Source organism: Myxine glutinosa, chromosome 2, assembly GCF_964187855.1.
Source record: "Myxine glutinosa chromosome 2, kmMyxGlut1.1, whole genome shotgun sequence".
Lineage (NCBI taxonomy): Eukaryota > Metazoa > Chordata > Myxini > Myxiniformes > Myxinidae > Myxine > Myxine glutinosa.
In genome coordinates, this window is record NC_136262.1 from 62,468,806 (window position 1) to 62,485,581 (window position 16,776).

Genomic DNA, 16,776 nt, shown 5'->3' on the forward strand with positions numbered 1-16,776 from the left:
GTGGACACTGGTAGGTCTTCCAGGAAAGAAGTTGGTATTTCAAAAAAGTGTATCTGGGGTGAATTAACCAGAGTAGAAAAGATCAATGTTTTGGATTGGGGAAGATAAGAGATGGTGGTGAACAGCTGTTTTAAAGACCTGGAGGGAGGAGTGGGATTGAATAGAGTGGGGGAGTTTGTTCCAGAGGCGGAAGAAAAGAGGAATGAAAGAGTGAAGGTGAATAGAGAGTCTTGATTTTGGCAATTGCACTAAAAGAGGGTTGCTGGCAGATCTTGTTGCTGGCAGGTCTTGTTGCTGGCAGATCTTGTTGCTGGCAGGTTGCTGGCGGACCTGTAGGAATATTTGGGGGACAGAGCACAGGTAGAGCTGGGGGAGCTAGGCCGGATAGGAGCTGGGGGAGCTAGAAGACAGAAAGACCACCTACCTGCCTGCGGTGAGTGAGTGAAAGGCCCTCACAATCAGCTTCATCGCGGGAGATTCCAATATTGGGCCCACACTCAATGGTGAAGAATCACTTTAAAAATCCTCTGATCCGGATACAGATTCGAATCTTCACGAAAATCGAATTAACTAGTCCTTGTCACACAGCCAAGCTGTCCACCATGTTTCGTCTGAATCCGTCCACAACTTTTTGAGATATCTTGATTTTTATCGTTTTTTTGCCATATCTCTCAATGGTGAAGTATCACTTAAAAATTCTCAGATCCAGAAACAAATCCGGATCTTAACCAAAATCTAATCATTTCGGCTTTGTCACATACCCAACCTCTCCACCAAATTTCGTCCGAATTCGTCCACAACGTTTTGAGATGTCGTGTTCACAAACAAACAAACAAACAAACAGACAGACAGAGGTGAAACCATAACCTCCATCTTCCTTCAGTGGCAGAGATATAAAAAATATATGTAAACTAGATGGTATTCATTGAATACTTACCCTGCCTGCACAGTCAACTTGGTACGAGACAACTCTTCTGTTTTTGAAGGGTTTTTTTTTCTTTGATTCAATATGGCTGCCAGATCACGTGAGCGATGACATCATCATTTAATATCCTCTAATATAATTGTTTCATAGATCACACTCAAGATATTTCAAACTGATCAGACTAAGGTTGCGTAGTCCCTGGCGAATTATGACGTCATAATTAAGGCACCAATGACATCATCGTTAACAACACCTTTTCCCCACATGGAGTTCTTTACAATGAGCCATGTTTAAATTTTTTCCGTGGAGTGAGTTTGGAGATGTAGAGGTGCAATGTTTTTCGTTTTTTCCAGGATGGTGCCCGTACCACGTGAGCAATGACGTCATAATTTTCATTAGAACAATTCTACAGGAGGAGCCGCTCATATTCTGAAAATTTAGTGTTCATCGGACTAACAGTTGCAGAGGGATTTTTTTTTTCATACTGATCAAATCAAGCTTGTACTTGTTGAATTATGACGTCATAATGGATGCACCTATGACCTATGACATCATGAACATATCTTATTCCCCATGGGGTGTACTTGACAATCAGCCATATATCAATTTTTTCCATTAAGCGGTTTGGGAGATATAGAGGTGTAACGTTTTTCCAAGATGGCGTCCGTACCACGTGACCTATGACGTCATAATTATCAGCAAAAAAATCTACAGGCAGAGACGCTCCTACGGTAAAGTTTCATGTCAATCGGACCAACGGTTGCCAAGAAAATGAATTTTTAAAATGCAGACACGGCACATATACGCACACGGCACATATACGCACACGGCACACGTACGGCATACGTACACACACGGCACACATATATACCCGATTGCTTAACCCCACTTTTCGCTTCGCGAGCGCAGGGTAATGATCAACGCACTCGAGTAGATATGTGTTACCACCAGATGGTGGAAGAGGACCGACTAATCAATGTGCACTTGATCAAAACGAGCATCAGGTGATGCAAAGGTACCTAATGGTTTTAATGTGTGACGATGTATTTTTGCTCGTTGACACCGCAGACAGGCTCTGGACCAGTTTCTCACATCACGGTTCATTCCACACCAGACAAAACGTCGAGTCACAATATGCTGCGTTGCTCTGATACCAGGATGAGTGAGATTGTGCAAAGCATCAAATATGGCGCGTCTGAACTCAGCGGGAAGATATGGATGAGAAATGCAGGTGGATTGGTCGCCAACAATAGTACCATCAGAAATAATGAGAGGGACCTCACTGAACTTGAGCGATGTGGAGCCGTGGCAGGCTAGTTGAAATAGATGGAGGTTGTTGTGTCGAGGGTGTTGATATTGAGCCGTGAGAGAGCATCAACTGCAGTATTCTCCTGACTGCTCACATTTTTTTTTTTTGGTATTTTTTGTATACTGAATCGAGGCTCGTGAAAGAGCTAACATTTACTTCACAAACAAATCAACCAGACAAACAAAATATATAAAAAGAGGGAGCGGAAGACAAGATTGGGAGAGAAGGGGAAGCACACAAACACAACATTTGAGAGCAGGGAGATGTGTGGAAGGGAGAGGGCTTGGGGGGAGGAGGCGTGGGAAGGGGGGGACGGAGAAGTATAAAACACAAGGACACCAAGGACTTCCAGGACAGAAGTTGGTATTTCAAAAAAGTGGAATTGGGGTGAAATTAGCGGGGGTAGAAAAGATCAAGGTTTTGGATGGGGGAAGATAAGAGATGGTGGTGAACAGCTGTTTTAAAGACCTGGAGGGTGGAGTGGGATTGAAGAGAGTGAGGGAGTTTGTTCCAGAGGCGGGAGAAAAGAGGAATGAAGGAGTGAAGGCGAGAGTCTTGATTTTGGCACTTTGACCATAAGAGGGTTGCAGGCAGATCTTGTGCGACCTGTAGGAATATTTGCGGGACAGAGCCCAGAGAGAGCTGGGGGGGCAAGGCCAGAGAGGAGTCGGTAGAACACGGAAAGACCACCAACCTGCCTGCGGTGAGTGAGTGAGAGGCCCTTGGAGTTAGCTTCATTGCGGGAGATTCCAATGATTCTGAATGCTTTGGTTTCAACAGCGTGAAGACGAGCTAGGTGTGAGGCAGGAGCACCAGCCCAGAGGGGAGAGCAGTATTCCATTGAGCTGCAGATGAAAGCCTTGCATGTGGTGAGGAGCTCAGGTGTGCCAAGGAAGGACTTCGCACGACGGAGGATGCCCAGTCGGCGACTGGCTTTGGAGGCCAGATTTGAAATGTGGTTTTCCCAGGAAAGATCATGGCAGATAGTGACACCCAAAAGCTTGAGTGACAGAACTTCTTGGAGAGGATTATTCAGAAAGTGGATGGGAGGGTTGTCCAGTCGGTCTTTTCGGAGAGACATCGTAAGAGTGTGAGATTTGTCAGGATTGAAAGACATGTTCCACTTGTTTGCCTCGTCTGTGATTTTGTCCAGGTCTGCAGAGAGTGAGGAGGCTGCAGACTGCCGATCTGAGGGATGAAGAATGGAGCGACAGAGAGTAGTGTCAGCAGCAAAGAGATACAGAGGATTTTCAAGAGAGTCAGAGAGATCATTGATGAAGACCAGAAAAAGCACAGGGCCCAGAACACTGCCTTGTGGAACTCCAGCCTGAACAGGAAGAGGAGATGAGAGAAACCCATTCAGGGCCACACGTTGACTACGACTAGAGAGGAAGTCCGCCAGCCATGCGTGGAGATTTCCATGGATACCAAAAGAGGAGAGTTTGGTGAGCAGAGCGGGGTGCCAGACCGTATCGAAGGCACGTGATATGTCAAGGGAGACTGCTCTAATTTCCTGTTTGGCATTGAGGACCTCCATCCATTGTTGAGAAAGCAAGAGTAGAGTGTCCAGGTCTGAAACCAAATGGATGATCAGAGATCAAGCCATTGGAGAAGAGGAAAGATTTCATATCTGAAGCAATGATGGATTCCATGACTTTGCTGATAATTGGGAGAAGGCTGATTGGTCTGTAGTTGCTGGGATCTGTTTTTGCACCTTTTTTGTGCAAAGCGGTGATGTTGGCAGATTTCCAAGCAGATGGAAGATGACCTTGAGCAAAAGAGAGGGTGAAGAGAACAGAGAGAGGGAGTGAAAGAGCGGAAGAACAGGATTTTAGGACCCGTGGGCTGATGCCGTCAGGTCCAGTTGCAGAATCCGAGTCGAGGGTTGACAGAAACTTTTCCACCTTGTCAGGAGGAAAGGACACAGAGTCCAGGAGCAGCTGGGTACGACTGGGTACGGTGGGTACAGAGAGGGATGGGTTTGGGACACAAGATTTAGAGGCAAACACAGAGTTGAGGCATTCAGCTTTTTCATGTGCGGAGTCAGCCGTGTGGCCATTTGAGGTGAGGGAGGGGATGGAGGGGGAACAAACACCAGAAACAGATTTGACCAGACGCCACCAGGATTTGGAAGAGGGAGACAGATAAGAGAGTTCGGTCCTGAGAACAGAGAGATATTGTTTCCTGGCTCTCCTGAGGGTGGACACACACTTGTTTCGGGCTTTGTGAAAGGAAATGAGATTTCCTTCCGTTGGATTTGCTTTCCAGGAGACGAAAGCAAGTTGTTTCTGGGCAATAGCCTCACCACAAGATTCCGTGTACCATGAATGGGAGGAAGGGTATGACAACTGAAGACGAGATGGGATAAATCTGTGCATGAGAGAGAGCAATTTACTTTGGAAGAATTCCCAGGATGAGTTGATGTCAGAGGCGGTAGAGATGGGAGACCAGTCCAGATGATTGATGGCTGCTTGAAGACCGTGCCAGTTGGCCTGAGTGAAATGCCAGACTCGTCGACGCTGAGGAGGCTCTCTGAGAATGGTCAGAGAGATGTCCACTTTAACAAGCACATGATCAGAAGAGCCGATTGGAGCAGAAGAAGAGCAGCAGACATTTTCAGGGAAGTTAGTCATAACCAAGTCCAGAAGAGAAGATGCTCCGTTGACTGAAATCCGGGTCGGGAAATTGACAGATTGTGTCAGTCCCAGTGAGTCACAGAAGTCCTTTGCTGAAGAGCCATGGCTGGTGAGAGAGGTACCCACACCCAGCCAACTGGCATGGTGACAGTTGAAATCACCACATATGAGGAAGAGGGAGTTGGGATGGGTAGATAGAAGTTGGTCCATATTCTCAGACAGCGAGATGTAGATGGAGTCATCACTGTTTGGTGGACGGTACAACACACATATGAACAAAAGGTGGGAGCGAAGGGGAAGCCGTAGCCAAAGGTATTCCTGGGGGTGAGGTGGAGAGAGGGCAGTGCAGGGCGAGTGAGGAAGAGAGTTTTTTTTATAAAGATAGCAACCCCACCTCCAGGACGAGGCTCAGGTCTATCATACCGGAGGAGGGAGTAACCTGGGAGAGATACCAAGGAATCAGAGACATCATGAAGGAGGAAAGTTTCTGTTAAGCAGATCACGTCTGGTTTGTCAGAAACAACCTGTATGGAGAGATCAGACAGGTTTGAGCAAAGGCCCCGGATGTTTGAGGTCCATACTGTTAAGGAAGAGGAAGGGGCAGCATCGGATACAGAACAGGGGGGGGGGGAGCGGTAGGGTAAGATGTGGAAGAGGAGGAAGAGCTGTTGAACGTGTGTCAGAGATTACAGAATAGCTTGGAGAAAGGGAAGAATGGGGCGGACAAAAGGTTTGATGGTGATTGGGAGAGATGCAGTGAGGTGTTATTTGACGAGGAGGAAGAGCGAGGCAGAAGGTTGAGGGAGATGAAGGTGAAAGTTGGAAGGGGGAAGAAGCGGGGAGGACGCTTTGAGGAGGAGGGGTGAGAGGGGAGTCTTGGAGGGGAGGAGCGAGGGAGAGTCTCGGAGGGGAGGGGTGTAGGGGGAGATGTGAAAGGAATGGGTGATTGGGAAGATTTGGAGGGGAGGGGCAAGGAGGAAGATTTGAAAGAGATAGGTGATGGGGATGATTTGGAGGGGAGGGGCAAGGGGGTAGATTTAGAGGGGAGGGGTGATGGGGAAGTTTTGGAGGGGAGGGGTGATGGGGAAGTTTTGGAGGGAAGGGGTGATGGGGAAGATTTGGAGGGGAGGGGCAAGGGGGAAGATTTGAAAGGGATGGGTGATGGGGAAGATTTGGAGGGGAGGGGCAAGGGGGAAAATTTGAAAGAGATGGGTGTTGGGGAAGATTTGGAGTGGATGGGCAAAGGGGTAGATTTGGAGGGGAGGGGTGATGGGGAAGTTTTGAAGGGGAGGGGTGATGGGGAAGATTTGGAGTGAAGGGGTGATGGGGAAGTTTTGGAGGGAAGGGGTGATGGGGAAGATTTGGAGGGGAGGGGTGATGGGGAAGATTTGGAGGGGAGGGGTGATGGGGAAGATTTGGAGGGGAGGGGTGAGATTGGATTTTGAAAAGTGTACGATTAATGGGAAACGAACATTTATTGCAAAATGAGTTTCTTGAGACATTCGAGTCAAAAATACGTTTGAGGACACTGAAGGATGGGTGGAGTGCTGGAGAGTTTAGGGAATGAATGAAAGATGCACTATAAGAGATGGAATTTTTTTTTGGAATGAATAGATTTGGTGAGCAAGTCGAAAGCATCCTTTTATAGAAGAAGAAGAAAAAGGTGTTATAGAATATGACAGAAGATAGGTCTTCAGGGGACAGATTAGACATTTTTTAACAACGTGATCACGTGATCACAAACAACGTGGTCGAAGAACGAACGAACAAATAAGAACGAATAAACGAATAAGAACAGAAGGAAATATTTTTTTGGTTTTTTTTTTTTTTGAGGAGATTTTAAAACAAGGAAGTATGGGGTGAAAAGACTGGGAAAACCAGAGACCAGAAAGTAATTGCAGCGCGATCGGAGAACCGCTGAGACAAAAACAAAGCCTCAAGCCAAGGTCGGACACGGTAGCCTAGTACTACACTTAGGCCTCAGAATACGCGATACGAAAGACCGACGATTCTGTACACAGGTATGAAAAACCAACACCAAGAATACTATTAAAGACACACCAATAGTTACATACACCGAGAGAAAGATACAGATTCGACAAAAACACAATTGTGAAAAGTTACTTAACTTTGAAAGCGAGCGCGCATGGACAGCTTTGAAGATACGAGACCTCCAATCTTGCGCATGCGCAGATCAGATCTTTACCACCGATATATACATGACGTATATATCGGTGGTAAAGGTGTCAGACCTCCCTTGGTGAATAGCGATCAGGTTTTGACTGGAAGCATGCGGCTTATGGTCAGTGTAAACACAAAACTGCCTACCCTCAAGCTCAAGGTTTTTGACATCCACCAACGATCCACAATGCTTCAAGACATTGGGAACAAGCCTCAGGCCAAGACTGACAGTTATCGATCGTTCATCGTATGTAGAAATGGTAGATTTGTGGACAGCTTGGAGAGTTTGTTGGTTTCAGTTTGTCCATAACAGCTGTGGGTAAAATGCTGACCTCAGCTCCAGTGTCAACTAAAAATCGGGAGTCGGTCAGTGTTCCTGTCACTGATGAAAGATAAGCGACTTGGTTGTTGGGTTGTTGGTCGCCAGACTGACGTCGCTGCTAATCGTTGGCTGTGGCGTTTCCCGACTGTGAAACAGGGCTGGCTGTGAAAACTGCAAGGCTGAACACACCTGTGTGCATTCTCCCCAAATTGCCAACGATACTAGCAAACACCCCTGCATGATGCTGTGCACCAGGACTATGCATTGTTGTTCCTCAGTCTCCTGCATGTTGCTGTGCACCAGGGCTATGCATTGTTAGGCCTCAGTCTCCTGCATGTTGCTGTGCACCAGGACTATGCATTGTTGTGACTCAGTCTCCTGCATGTTGATATGGGTTAGTCTAGGACCACGCTCCTCCATAAGGTGACATGTAAGAGCCTGCACTTGGGCAGTTATCTGGTCAATTTGGGTTTTAAGTAGTTGCATGTCGGATGTAGCTGCTGCAGACACATCACCGACTAACTGGGATGTGACCACACCAATGAAGGAAGTGGATGGAGTAGCGACCTATCACCAATTCTCCTCACTTCCACAACTTTCCCTTTCCACTCCTCCATGAATATGACTCCAACTCCATTTAATTGTCTGTTCTCCTCAGTAATACAATTTGTAGCCTTCTCGTTATTTTGTACTCTTCCTATTCCATTTCATCTACGGTACACACAATATATCAACTTTTCTACTCATCATGGTGTCCAGCAACTATCTCCCCTTGCTTGTCATTGTACCAACATCCCATGTTCCAACTCTGAGGCTCTTATTTTTCACAACATGCCACTTTATCCGCAGCCACAGCTGGACACTACCCCTTTCCCACTTCTCACAACATCTGGGGGTCGCTGCCGTGCGTTGCTTAAAGGGGACGCCCTAGTCCTTCTGAAACCACTGGATTCATGTTCGTGTTGGACCTTTGTTTTTACTGTCAGATGCCCTTCCTGCTACGAACCGGTCCAACCACATGGGTGTTTTTTTTTTTTTAAAGAGACTCAATCACCTTACTGAAATGGCCATTGGCTCCCAAAGGGAGCTCAATCGTTGTTTGTCAGACCTGTTGTTTTTAGGTGTCACAGCCACCCTCCCCACTGGCAAGCCACTGATGGAAGTCAGTTTACTCGCCGACAACCTGACCATGCAGCAGGTAGCGCTGGGTTACATGTTACTGCTATTGAATCTTTGTCCATTGAATTTCTCACAGTGGTGCTTTCCATTGATTTTATTGATCTACTGATCCACTCATTCATCCTGTGAAATTGTTTGCTCATGATTTTTTTTTTCCATCTATACCATGGTTTATTTATATACACTATATGACCAAAAGTATGCGGACACCAGAACATCGAACATCTCATTCCAAAACCATGGGCATTAATATGGAGTTGGTCCCTTTGCTGCTATAACAGCCTCCACTCTTCTGGGAAGGCTTTCCACTAGATGTTGGAACATTGCTGCGGGGATTTGCTTCCATGCAAATACGGCACACGTACGGCACACGGCACACGGCAGACATACGGCACATGTACGCACCGATTGCTTAACCCCGCTTTTCGCTTCGCGAGCGCAGGGTAATGATCAACGCACTCGAGTAGATATGTTTTACCACCAGATGGTGGAAGAGGACCGACTAATCAATGTGCACTTGATCAAAACGGGCATCAGGTGATGCAAAGGTACCTAATGGTTTTAATGCAGCCACATGCAGCCACAAGAGCATTAGTGAGTTCGGGCACTGATGTTGGGCGATTAGGCCTGGCTCGCAGTCGGCATTCCAATTCATCCCAAAGGTGTTCGATGGGGTTGAGGTCAGGTCTCTGTGCAGGCCAGTCAAGTTCTTCCACACCGATCTCAACAAACCATTTCTGTATGGTTGAGGTCAGGTCTTTGTGCATGGGGGCATTGTCATGCTGAAACAGGAAAAGGCCTTCCCCAAACTGTTGCCACAAAGTTGGAAGCACACAATCGTCTAGAATGTCATTGTATGCTGTAGCATTAAGATTTCTTTTCACTGGAACTAAGGGGCCAAGCCCGAACCATGAAAAACAGCTCCAGACCATTATTCCTCCTCCACCAAACTTTACAGTTGGCAATATGCATCTGGGCAGGTAGCGTTCTCCTGGCATCCGCCAAACCCAGATTCGTCCTTTGGACTGCCAGATGGTGAGGCGTGATTCATCACTCCAGAGTTTCCACTGTTCTAGAGTCCAATGGCGGCGAGCTTTACACCACTCCAGCTGATGCTTGGCATTGCGCATGGTGATCTTTGGCTCGTGTGCGGCTGCTCGGCCATGGAAACCCATTTCATGAAGCTCCCGTCGAACAGTTATTGTGCTGACGTTGCTTCCAGAGGCAGTTTGGAACTCGGTAGTTAGTGTTGCAACCGAGGACAGACGATTTTTACACGCTAAGCGCTTCAGCACTCGGCAGTCCTGTTCTGTGAGCTTGTGTGGCCTACCACTTCGCGGCTGAGCTGTTGTTGCTCCCAGACGTTTCCACTTCACAATAACAGCACTTACAGTTGATTGGGCAGCTCCAGCAGGGCAGAAATTTGACAAACTGACTTGTTGGAAAGGTGGCATCATATGACGGTGCCACGCTGAAAGTCACTGAGTTCTTCAGTAGACCCATTCTACTGCCAATGTTTGTCTATAGAGATTGCAGACCTGTTGTTTTTAGGTGTTACAGTCACCCTCCCCACTGGCAAGCCACTGATGGAAGGCAATTTTGCTTAGATATACCTGTTAGCAATGGGTGTGGCTGAAACAGCCAAATCCACTAATTAGAAGGAGTGTCCACATAATTTTGGTCATGTAGTGTATGTTATGTAGTTTGATGTAATTTCATAATTTTTTTTTATCTGTATGTGTAAGGGCGTTCCCCTACAAGCAAGCTTGCTTTTGGAGATTCAGCCTCCTTCAGCTATTTAAATGTCTTCATTATACCTGTTGCTTTTCTTGAAGGAAATAAATGTTGTGTTTTTTTTTTTTGTTTTTTTGTTTTTGTTGTATACAAGATCGAGGCTCGTGAAAGAGCTAACATTAATCACACAAAAAGACAAACCGACACACAAAACACAAAAAACAAGGGGAGCGGCAGACAAGATGGGGAGAGAGGGGGAAGGACACAAAAGAGAGGGGGAAGAGGGGGAAGGACACAAACACAACATTTGAGAGCAGGGACATCGGGAGGACTTGGGGGGAGGTGGGAGAGGATTAAAACATATGAACACTGCAAGGACTCTGGGGTGAATTACCGGGGGTAGAAAAGATCAAGGTTTTCGATGGGGGACGATAAGAGATGGTGGTGAACAGCTGTTTTAAAGACCTGGAGGGAGGAGTGGGATTGAAGGGAGTGGGGGAGTTTGTTCCAGAGGCGGGAGAAAAGGGGAATGAAAGAGTGAAGGTGAGCAGAGAGCCTAGACTTTGGCAGTTTAACCATAAGAGGGTTGCAGGCAGATCTTGTGCGACCTGAAGGAATATTGGGGGGACAGAGCACAGAGAGAGCTGGGGGAGCAAGGCCGGAGAGGAGTCGGTAGAAGACAGAAAGACCACCAACCTGCCTGCGGTGAGTGAGTGAAAGGCCCTCGGCGTTGACTACATCGCAGGAGATTCCAATGATTCTGAAAGCTTTGGCTTCAACAGCGTGAAGCCGAGCAAGGTGTGAGGCAGGAGCACCAGCCCAGAGGGGGGAACAGTATTCCATTGAGCTGCGGATGAAAGCCTTGTATGTGGTGAGGAGCTCAGGTGTGCCAAGGAAGGACTTCGCACGACGGAGGATGCCCAGTCGGCGACTGGCTTTGGAGGCCAGCTTGGAAATGTGGTTTTCCCAAGAAAGATCATGGCAGATAGTGAGACCCAAAAGCTTGAGCGACAGAACTTCTTGGAGAGGATTGTTGAGAAAGTAGCTGGGAGGGTTGTCCAGTCGGTCCTTTCGGAGAGACATTGTAAGAGTGTGAGATTTGTCAGGATTGAAAGACATGTTCCACTTGTTTGACCAGTCTGTGATTTTGTCAAGGTCTGCAGAGAGTGAGGAGGCTGCAGACTGCCGATCTGAGGGATGAGGAATGGAGCGATAGAGAGTAGAGTCGTCAGCAAAGAGATAGAGAGGATTTTCAAGAGAGTCAGAGAGATCATTGATGAAGACCAGAAAAAGCACAGGGCCCAGAACACTACCTTGGGGAACTCCAGCCTGAACAGGAAGAGGAGATGAGAGAAACCCATTCAGGGCCACACGTTGACTACGACCAGAGAGGAAGTCCGCCAGCCGTGCGTGGAGATTTCCATGGATACCAAAGGAGGAGAGTTTGGAGAGTAGAGCAGGGTGCCAGACCGTATCGAAGGCACGTGAAATGTCAAGGGAGACAGCTCTAATTTCCTGTTTGGTGTTGAGGACCTCCATCCATTGTTGAGAAAGCAGAAGCAGCATGTCCAGAGTAGAGTGACCAGGTCTGAAACCAAATTGATGATCAGAGATCAAGCCATTGGAGAAGAGGAAAGATTTCATATCTGAAGCAATGATGGATTCCATGACTTTGCTGATAATTGGGAGAAGGCTGATTGGTCTGTAGTTGCTGGGATCTGTTTTTGCACCTTTTTTGTGCAAAGCGGTGATGTTGGCTGATTTCCAAGCAGATGGCAGATGACCTTGAGCAAAAGAGAGGGTGAAGAGAACAGAAAGAGGGAGTGAAAGAGCAGAAGAACATGATTTTAGGACCCGTGGGCTGATGCCGTCAGGACCAGTTGCAGAATCAGAGTCGAGGGTTGACAGAAACTTTTCCACCTTGTCATGAGGAAAGGACACAGAGTCCAGGAGCAGCTGGGTACGACTGGGTACAGTGGGTACAGAGAGGGATGGGTTTGGGACACAAGATTTAGAGGCAAACACAGAGTTGAGGCATTCAGCTTTTTCACGTGCGGAGTCAGCCGTTAAGCCGTTTGAGGTGAGGGAGGGGATGGAGGGGGAACAAACACCAGAAACAGATTTGACCAGACGCCACCAGGGTTTGGAAGAGGGAGACAGATAAGAGAGTTCGGTCTTGAGAATGGTGAGATATTGTTTCCTGGCTCTCCTGAGGGTGGACACACACTTGTTTCGGGCTTTGTGAAAGGAAATGAGATTTCCTTCCGTTGGATTTGCTTTCCAGGAGACGAAAGCAAGTTGTTTCAGGGCAACAGCCTCACCACAAGATTCCGTGTACCATGGACGGGAGGAAGGGTATGACAACTGAAGACGAGATGGTATAAATCTGTGCATGAGAGAGAGCAATTTACTTTGAAAGAATTCCCAGGATGAGTTGATGTCAGAGGCGGTAGAGATGGGAGACCAGTCCAGATGATTGATGGCTGCTTGAAGACCGTGCCAGTTGGCCTGAGTGAAATGCCAGACTCGTCGACGCTGAGGAGGCTCTCTGAGAATGGTCAGAGAGATGTCCACTTTGACAAGCACATGATCAGATGAGCCGATTGGAGCAGAAGAAGAGCAGCAGACATTTTCAGGGAAGTTTGTCATAACCAAATCCAGAAGAGAAGATGCTCCGTTGACTGAGATCCGGGTCGGGAAATTGACAGATTGTGTCAGTCCCAGTGAGTCGCAGAAGTCCTTTGCTGAAGAGCCATGGCTGGTGAGAGAGGTACCCACACCCAGCCAACTGGCATGGTGACAATTGAAATCACCACATATGAGGAAGAGAGAGTTGGGATGGGTAGATAGAAGTTGGTCCATATTATCAGACAGTGAGATGTAGATGGAGTCATCGCTGATTGGTGGACGGTACAACACACATATGAACAAAAGGTGGGAGCGAAGGGGAAGCCGTAGCCAAAGGTATTCCTGGGGGTGAGGTGGAGAGAGGGCAGTGGAGGGCGAGTGAGGAAGAGAGTTTTTTATAAAGATAGCAACCCCACCTCCAGGACGAGGCTCAGGTCTATCATACCGGAGGAGGGAGTAACCTGGGAGAGATACCAAGGCATCAGAGACATCATGAAGGAGGAAAGTTTCTGTTAAGCAGATCACATCTGGTTTGTCAGAAGCAACCTGTATGGAGAGGTCAGTCAAGTTTGAGCGAAGGCCCCGGATGTTTGAGGTCCATACCGTTAATGAAGAGGAAGGGGGAGCATCGGGTCCAGAACAGGGGGGGGGAGGGGTAGGGTAAGATGTGGAAGAGGAGGAAGAGGTAGGGAGAGCTGTTGAAGGTGTGTCAGAGATTTCAGAATAGCTTGGAGAAAGGGAAGAATGGGGCAGACAAAAGGTTTGATGGAGATTGGGTGAGGCACAGTGAGGTGTTATTTGAGGAGGGGGAAGAGCAAGGCAGAAGGTTTGGGGAGATGAAGGTGAAAGTTGGAAGGAGGAAGAAGCAGGGAGGATGCTTTGAGGAGGAGGGGTGAGAGGGGAGTCTAGGAGGGGAGGAGCGAGGGAGAGTCTCGGAGGGGAGGGGTGTGGGAGGAGTTTAGGAGGGAGGGGAGGGAAGGGGCAAGGGGGGAGATTTGAAAGGGATGGGTGATGGGGAGGATTTGGAGGGGAGGGGTGAGATTGGATTTTGAAAAGTGTACGATTCATGGGAAACGAACATTTTTTGCAAAATGAGTTTGAGACCTTCGAGTCAAAAATACGTTTGAGGACACTGGAGGAGGGATGGAGTTCTGGATAGTTTAGGGAATGTAGAAAGGAGGAACTGTAAGAGATGGTATTATATATATTTTTTGGAATGAATAGATTTGGTGAGCAAGACGAAAGCATCCTTTTGTAGGAAAAGAAGAAAAGGGTGTTATAATATATGAGAGAAAATAGTTGTTTAGGGGAGAGATTATACATTTCTAACCGCGTGATCGCGACCGAAGAACGAACGAACAAAAAGAACAACAAATAAACGAATAAGACCTGGGAAGGAAATGTTTTTTTTGGGGGGTTTTTTTTTTTTTTTTTTTGTGAGTACAGATATTAAACAAGGAGGGAGGTACGGGGTGAACGACTGGTACGAAACAGAGAACGAAAATAATTTCAGCGCATTCGACGAATCGCTGAGAGAAAAACAAACCACAAGGTCGGAGACGGTACGGTAGTCTAAGCCTACGAGTACTAGGCCGCAGAATACTCGATACCATTAACCGACGATTGTGTATACATGTACGAAAAATTAGCACCGAAAATTTTCCAAAAGATACGCTATAGGTACATACACCGAAAGATAGATACAGTCTCGACAAAAACACAATTGAGAAATATCACTTAGCTTCGAAAGCGTGAGCGCATGGAGCAGCTTCGAAAAGACGTGACCTCGCCGTGATCTCGCGAGATCTCAATGATTTGATTTGATCGATCAATGTTTTGATTGATTGATCGATCAGTGGCAGTACAAAGACCGACCAACAAACTTGATCAATACTCTTAATAAGCCAGCTGTAATTGGCTCCATATAGGATATCGTATACATGCATCACAAATATAGTTCTTTAAATGAATCATTTTCACAAGGGTAGCCCTTCCCTGGCTGGCAAGAATAGCCAAGCAGTATGAACACTCACCTTAGAGCTGCCGAGCTTGAATTTGAATCTTGGCACAGGTATAAACTATCAACCTCGTGTTTCTCAGGCAGGATGAGGGATTAATGTGAGCAATGTCACACAGATGGACATTAAACTGGGCGTCCTGTTTGCTATAGCAGTAGTTGGTGGATGTTAAAGAGCCGACGTGCCCTTTGCAAGAATTAGTCGAGCTATCACCGGCACCATGGCCAAATTACAAAATCCTGCTATAACCTACCGAGTGAGAGGGCATTTCATCAACATGAATATCATTAGGAACCACCTTTAGAGGCCATTTTTCCCTGCAGAGCAGGGGTTGGCCATTTTCGGGGCACCTTGGTCCCCTTTTTGAAGCAATGTTTTATGGCCACCAACCCTGTTAGTCGCCTCTTGCGACACAGGGAATTACCAGTGAACTGGTACTCAATTTGCCGACCTCAGAAGGATGACAGGCTGAGTCAACCCCCCTGGCATTAATTCAGCAATCGACCGGGATTCGAACCCAGGATCCTAGGATCCCAAGCTGGCACCCTAACCGCTAAGCCAACACCAGGCTTATGAATAGGTAAGTCCAATAATTCCCCCCCAGGGAATTATGCTACCCACAGCCATGTACTGCATAGGAAGAAGAAAAAGAACCCCTTCCCTTATGATATTCCATGATATGATATCCTATGGAGTATGATTCTACAGATCCCATTAACTTCAGGTCATAAAAACATGATCATTGTTGTAAGATGATTGCTGTACAAGTTGAAAAAAACAGATCATTATTTGCCAGCGTTAACTTTGTTACTTGCGTGACTTTTTCAGATCGTTATCTTCAACTTAAGCATGTGCCTCATCATCTTCTATGCAGTTTACTACATGGCTTCAAGTATTTGTTTTGGGATTTTCAGGTAAGATGTAGTTAATAAAACATCACTTGTTCATTCTAATGTAGTTTTTTTTGTTTGTTTTTTGTATACAAGATCGAGGCTCGTGAAAGAGCTAACATTAATCACACAGAAAGACAAACCGACACATAAAACATATAACATGGGGAGCGGCAGACAAGATGGGGAGAGAGGGGGAAGGACACAAACACAACATTTGAGAGCAGGGACATCGAGAGAACTGTGGGAGGGAGAGGGCTTTGGGGGGGGGGGGGGGAGGCATGGGAAGGGGGGTGGGGGTGGGAGAGGTATAAAATATATGGACACTGCCAGGACTTCCAGGAAAGAAATTGGAATTTCAAACAAGGTGGATCTGGGGTGAATTAGCGGGGGTAGAAAAGATCAAGGTTTTGGATGGGGGATGATAAGAGATGGTGGTGAACAGCTGTTTTAAAGACCTGGAGGGAGGAGTGGGATTGAAGGGAGTGTGGGAGTTTGTTACAGAGGCGGGAGAAAAGAGGAATGAAAGAGTGAAGGTGAGCAGAGAGCCGAGATTTCGGCAGTTTAACCATCAGAGGGTTGCTGGCAGATCTTGTGCGACCTGTAGGAATATTTGGGGGACAAAGCACAGAGAGAGCTGGGGGAGCAACGTGGGAGAGGAGTCGGTAGAAGACAGAAAGACCACCAACCTGCCGGCATGAGTGAGTGAAAGGCCCTCGGAGTTAGCTTCATCGCGGGAGATTCCAATGATTCTGAAAGCTTTGGTTTCAACAGCGTGAAGCCGAGCTAGGTGTGAGGCAGGAGCACCGGCCCATAAGGGAGAACAGTATTCCATTGAGCTGCGGATGAAAGCCTTGTATGTGGTGAGAAGCTCAGGTGTGCCTAGGAAGGACTTCGCACAACGGAGGATGCCCAGTCGGCGACTGGCTTTGGAGGCCATCTTGGAAATGTGGT

The 16,776-nt window shown here is 47.2% G+C and overlaps 1 protein-coding gene across 1 annotated transcript in view; it reads left to right on the forward strand.

The window, feature by feature from the left end:
• TMEM244 (transmembrane protein 244) overlaps positions 1-16,776 on the forward strand; it is a 147,897-nt gene that overhangs the window by 50,757 nt on the left and 80,364 nt on the right. Inside the window, exon 2 of the mRNA XM_078773378.1 lies at positions 15,761-15,846. Coding sequence (XP_078629504.1) covers positions 15,761-15,846 — 86 coding nt within the window. The remainder of the gene's footprint in view (positions 1-15,760; positions 15,847-16,776) is intronic.